This window comes from Schistosoma mansoni, chromosome 6 (assembly GCF_000237925.1).
Source record: "Schistosoma mansoni strain Puerto Rico chromosome 6, complete genome".
Classification (NCBI taxonomy): Eukaryota; Metazoa; Platyhelminthes; class Trematoda; order Strigeidida; family Schistosomatidae; genus Schistosoma; species Schistosoma mansoni.
Genome location: NC_031500.1, coordinates 9,699,470 through 9,705,673, shown reverse-complemented (window position 1 = coordinate 9,705,673; position 6,204 = coordinate 9,699,470). Strand labels below are relative to the sequence as shown.

Sequence of the window (6,204 nt, the reverse complement as noted above, 5' to 3'; positions counted from 1 at the left end):
AAAGTGCAGTGATATCCAAAAGAAAAAATGAACAGAACAGATAACGAATCTTTTTCATTACAACAAAATTTCGAAGTTAATAACATACTACTTTAAAATAAGACAGTAGATAAAATAAGTCAAATGAAAATGCATGTAAATCACGTCGGTACATAGATATGAAATTCTTTTTGTGCGTAAATAGATTTGTGTATGATAATATCACATAATTCTCATTCAATCTACAGTACCAACACAGCTTTATATATACACATATACATACATTAATCTATCCAATAAAACCACAATTTACATCCTATAAAATTGAATTGTCATCAATAATCCCAAGTTGACTAGGACGATATCGGGACAATAGATTGAATAAGACTAGTTCTTCTTCGACTATCCACTAAAGTTAAACCAGGACTGGTATCAGTTTGATTTGGTGATATGACTACAGAAAAATAAGGACTGACATTATCTTCCATGGTAGTTAATTTTGTATTTAGCATTGAAGTTGTTGGAATTGAAAAGTATCTTTGATTCATGATTGAATTAGGAAATACATCTCTAGAGTTTAATAACACATTTAAATGGTTGAATGAACGATTTAAATTGTATAGATTATCAGTTATTGGATGATTGAATCCTTCTAGTGTTTGTAAATTATTAATGAATTGTGTACTATGACTGTGTGTTAAATACAATGGTAGATGAAGTGTATTTCTTTCTGTATTGCTAGGATTGTACGATTTCATTTGAGAATTTGATTGAATTGGTACATTCATATGAAATTGATTCAATGAATTATCACAGTAATTATTATCATTAAATTGGTAATTTGCTCTTTCAAGATTGTAGTCTAAATTAATAAGAGTAAGTTATAAATATAATGCTTAAATACAGTGATTTCACTATATAATGAAACTTACAATAAGTATACACGAAAGAAACTTTAACATGAAGTACTTGAACACTTGTAGTTATATTTTGCAGATTAATTCCATTTATTAGAAGGGGTTTTTGTGAAGATATCAATAATTTTTTTATAGTTGAAATCATGAGTCAATTGAAGTTAGACCATCATGGAAAACCTGGAAGCACTGGATGGCCGTTTCGTCCCATCGTGGGACTCCTTAGCAGTGCGCATCCACGATCTCGCCAAGCGAGATTTCAACCCAGACCTATCAGTATCGCAAGCGAGCGCTTAACCAATAGACCACTGAGCCGGAGGCATCCAACGGTGTTAATGTCTAACTTCAACCAATCCACGAAATTGAGCGACACATCCACCATTGTCTTCAGTTAGTTGATAGCTCACTACAGACCCGGTTGAACTCCACTGGTCACTGCTTCTCACTAGAAACTCCAGGAAATATCTCTTGAAGTCAGTCACTAGTGAGCATATGATAATTATCAGAAGGGGGTTATCAGGTATGTACTGACTTGGTCTCATCTAACTCTTATCACCAGGTACATAAAAGATAATTTAATTGTTGAGCAGTAGCCCCTGGCGTGAAAATGAACACATTGTCATTTATCTAGAGAACTAATTGGCACTATTATTAGAATAACAACAGTGGAAGAATGGAATTTAAAAACGTTAACTCAAGAGATACTTGGGCTGTCAGCAATACTTCAAGATAGGACGAACAAGAGAATTGCGTCCTTTAGACACCACAGAATGATAATTTACACAACATACGATTAATTGGGTAAGGGCTTGGTAGTGTGTTAAAACCAGTAACGCTAGTCAGAAAACTGAACAAGAAACAAAGCTGAGATAAACTTTAGGATACAATAGTAGTAGTAGAATGAATTAAGTGTCAGAAATACATGTCAGTACTTATTAATATTGCACATTACGATAAAGATACGGCAAGATATACTCTCAAAATGATTTGAAAGTACATTAGCTAGTGAATATTAAATGCACATGGTATTGTTTACTTGAATCTTCCCATTAATGTTTAGGATTGCCATTGATCAATTACTTATTAGCACTTGTACATCGTATGCGGATTGCCTTAAATGACAAGCACTATAAGCAAGGATGGATAGTGGCTAGCAGTGAAATCCAGGACGCGCGTTTCGTCCCGTTTGCGACTCGTTAGCTAGATCTTAGAGTTGATGTTCACTCTGAGTTGGCGTTTGAATAGAATACTACTGGGTTAAAGGCCCATTATGAACATCAAATCTGAGATGCAGTTACATCCAGCTAACGAGTCCCAAATAGGACAGAATGCGTACCCTGGATTTCAGTGCTAACCACTATCCCATGTTTACCTACTGAATATTAGTGAGGAACATAATACAACATATCGGAAAAGAAAGAGGTGAAAATGAAATGATAGGTCGCAGAAGAGAATTTTCATTACAGAATAGTTCTACTTTATGATGAAATAGATTTTTGAGCGTCTTCTAATCTAAATGGTTCGTAAAAGATGAAACATGCCATTAAATCGAATTTACTTCAAAAAAGCACCAAAATATTCTGTTAGCCAATGGCTTTAAAAATTAGTACCTGCAGAACTTAACGTCCATTAATACAAAAATAGCTGTTAGTGATTATGTTCAACTATTGTAGATGATTCGTTATTTTAGTTAGATTAGAATGGAAATATCATGATATCAGAGAGTTATCTTTGAAGTGTTATCATAAAGAAGTATCGAACTATTTGATGTATCCATCATGATTTTACCGAAATTATTTTCTTATGATATAAGTAGAAAATTTGTTGATAACCATTTACAATAATTTACATAATCTACTTTCATGTCATATCCCTCCTTGCCTAGTTTCTTTTTGTCTATCATTTGTGCTACTTACTAATTTTAAGTAGCTTATAAATTATCAATCATTTTTAAACATTAAAAAGACTTCGGAGTATCTATATGAATCCGTGACATTCAACCCCTTTATTATCATAATAATGTTATTCTACAGTCCATAACAGTTTAATTTTATCGTTTGTGCACTCATCAGACATTTATTTGTGTGTGTGCCAATTCACATATTCAGTTCTCGTTTCGTCATGTTAGCACCCATTATTGAATTTGATACGTCTGCTGGCTGTAACTTATTCATATGTTTTTCAAAACCATTCTGAAGCAGAAAATTCCAGAAGAATTTCTTCTTTAATCTTATATTGATGCATGTAAGTGCCTTAGATACATTATTAATCTTGTCACTAATAATAATATCATTTTTACAAATAAATCCTGGGTCCTGTGTTCGAATCTCATGAGGCGGGATCGTGGATGCGCACTGCCTAGGAGAAGTCCCACAATAAGACGAAACGGCAGTCCAGTGCTTTCACGTTTTTCATGGTGGTCTAGCTTTAAATGAATCATGGATTTCAACGATAAAATCCTTTAAAATTTAAACCCTCAAAAAAGGATTTATCAATAGTTGAATATCACAATATGAAGTACACTTACTTTCCATATATGCAGTAGAATCAACACAAGGATGAATTGTATAATCTTTATAAATTTGATCCATTGATATGATACTTTTATGATCATATTTATTCAATGATATTAAACTAACACAATCATAATGTAATGATTGTTGACGATCTATATTTGTATTTAATAAATGATTTGAATTTGGTAAATGACTAATTTCTTCTTTATATTCCATAAATTGTTCAATTGAATCTAAATCTTTCATAGAACTATTCATTGTTTGTTTACATTTGAACCAATGAATAAATGAATGAAATAGATTCATGGATAGGAATGATGTTTCATTGGGTAATAATAATTTGAATAGGATTGGGCACCATTTATTTATAAGAATATATAATACATTGATAGCAGCAATGATAAAGAATAATATAGCTAATCCTAAACTAAATAATAAACTGAACTCTAATGTTGTTAATTGTTTTGTTTTATTGTTGAAATGTTCATTAGAATGATAAATTTGTTGAGAATTTGTTAAATTATCTGGTTTTAAAACAAAAAAAAAGATTTTAATAAAGTATATTTTTTAAAAGAAACGTTTTACTACTTGTTAGTAGTATGGTTTATTCTACTTATAAAAAACAGACAATCAACATGTAAAACTAGGCTATACTATGATGTGGGTTACCTATATCCACATAAGTAGTATATTACGATGGTCGGGTATTGAATATATTTCAGTCGAATATCGATAATGAAAGAACGGAAACGAAGAGTAGTTGGTGTGAAAATGTATGAACAATTATAATTGGAGGCGATGAACTGATGTTTGCAGAAGGAACAGTCAAGATTGAGACAACTGATTGATAATTTGCAAATTAACTGTCAGATTTTACTGAGATATTCTGTAATTTTCTGCCTAAATACATTTGGTTGTCCCCACTCGTTTTCGTGTTCACTACAATAACACTGAGTGACTATAGGATTTTAAACTATTCTATTCAATTAGAAGACATGAAAGATAAATAAATGGTTCGTCATACTAGGGAAAGGATATGGGATTAAAATCTTAATCCTAACAATTAACTGTGTTTAAACAGGTTAATAATTTTTTTGTTGAATGGAGCTATTCATAATAAAGTCGATAAGCAGTAATCTCTCATTGAGATCATCGTGAGAGGAAATACTTTATATATATATATATATATATATATCTGTTAACATCAGTAGCACACGACACAGAAAAATTGTATTTCTGACGTTTCGCGACTTAATGTAAGGCACATGCTAATGACACTTCTCTCATCAATTCTAGATAATATCAGTAAGTATTTTGAAATGATCATTGGTACATGATAAATTTAGCTGCACTCTTCAATACATCACCTATTGTTAGTCATATCCACCAAAGATTGATCTATGTTGAGATAACATAGTAAGTATGCATCCACGTTACCGTCAATGACTGAACTTGAAGCGTTCAGGCATTGAGGTCAACGCTTAACCATTTGAGTTACTTCTAATGATCATCAAGTTAGCCTGAAGTAGCTACTCAGTGCTTCCTGGTTTTTGATCGTTCCCCGATTGAGGTTGGTCTGTGACAGATCAAACATGCAAATTAAACTAATCCTCCCGAAAAAACCTCTTAAAAATAAACCACATTTTACTTTAGAACTAAAATATGATATTTCGATCAATAAAAGGTCTAACCAAAAAACTACTCAAGTTTTATAAAATTAAGTAAGAATCATTAGCGAATGTGTTTTCACATAGAAAAATTCTTACTTAGACAAATATCGTAACAAGATAGATGTTCAGTATTTTCACCATGACATTTTCTCCCACCTCCATGTGGTTCTGGAGCATTACACCATCTTGTACGTTGACCAAACGATTGACGACATTGTGTAGAACAAATCAACTTACTATTATATTCTGAAATTTTACTCTGATTAGATAATTGTAACATTGTCGAGTTAGCCTGTGATATTACACAATCATCTGGACAATTTGACCATGGTGACCAGCTTGACCAATGCCCATCAGCTAGGAGAAGACAAAAAATGCGAAAAAGTATAACAGGGTTTATATCGTTATTAGTATGGATTTGAATTATCCTTTTGTTGATATTCATTAGTGAATTTTCGATCAGTTTTTGTTTGCCTATGTATTTCCCTGACCGGATTGCCATGATATAGCCATTCTGTCATAAATTTTATAAATAGATGGATTGTAGCCAACTGTGGTGTCCAGTACGGGTGTGACTATCAACGATAGGATATAGCAAATATTTCTAGCTGACAAGTCTCAAATAAGCCGAAATACTCTTCGCGGATCCACTGTTAACCACAATTCATCTATTCTGCAAAACTAGTGACAGAGTTCGGTCTTATGTGTATATGATTGAAAGACCAATAAATGATTCGATTTTCTTATGCATTTTTCATAAACTAGACGAAAAAAGGAAGAACATATGAATTCATCTGTGAGACTATAATTTATGGATTACCTTTGAGCAACGCTGAAGTGACCTTGAGAAAATTCACCTTACTAATAGACTTAAATGAGGGCTATAAATCAGCGTGAAGAATTAGGATCAGGATTTAGAGTTAGAAGTTAGGGTTATGAATGAGAGTTTGGGGTTTTCATCACCAACTGGCATCAGCTATAATGCCAAAATGCTATTTAGCCACATGAGTGAATATGTTTCTGACCAAAATCTAAGATCTGCTATCTTAAATCTGATTGATCCGTCCATAAATTATAGTCTCCCTAAATGACCAATTTTTGTTGTTCACTCTTATTTATTTGATA

The 6,204-nt window shown here is 32.3% G+C and overlaps 1 protein-coding gene across 1 annotated transcript in view; it reads right to left on the bottom strand.

The window, feature by feature from the left end:
• Positions 1-332: 332 nt before the first annotated feature.
• Positions 333-6,204, bottom strand: part of Smp_172470 (putative netrin receptor unc5) — a gene marked incomplete at both ends in the record, with an annotated part of 31,160 nt that continues 25,288 nt past the window's right edge. Inside the window, 3 exons of the mRNA XM_018798204.1 lie at positions 333-841; positions 3,421-3,933; positions 5,176-5,436. Of these exons, the coding sequence (XP_018653169.1) occupies positions 333-841; positions 3,421-3,933; positions 5,176-5,436 (1,283 nt within the window). The remainder of the gene's footprint in view (positions 842-3,420; positions 3,934-5,175; positions 5,437-6,204) is intronic.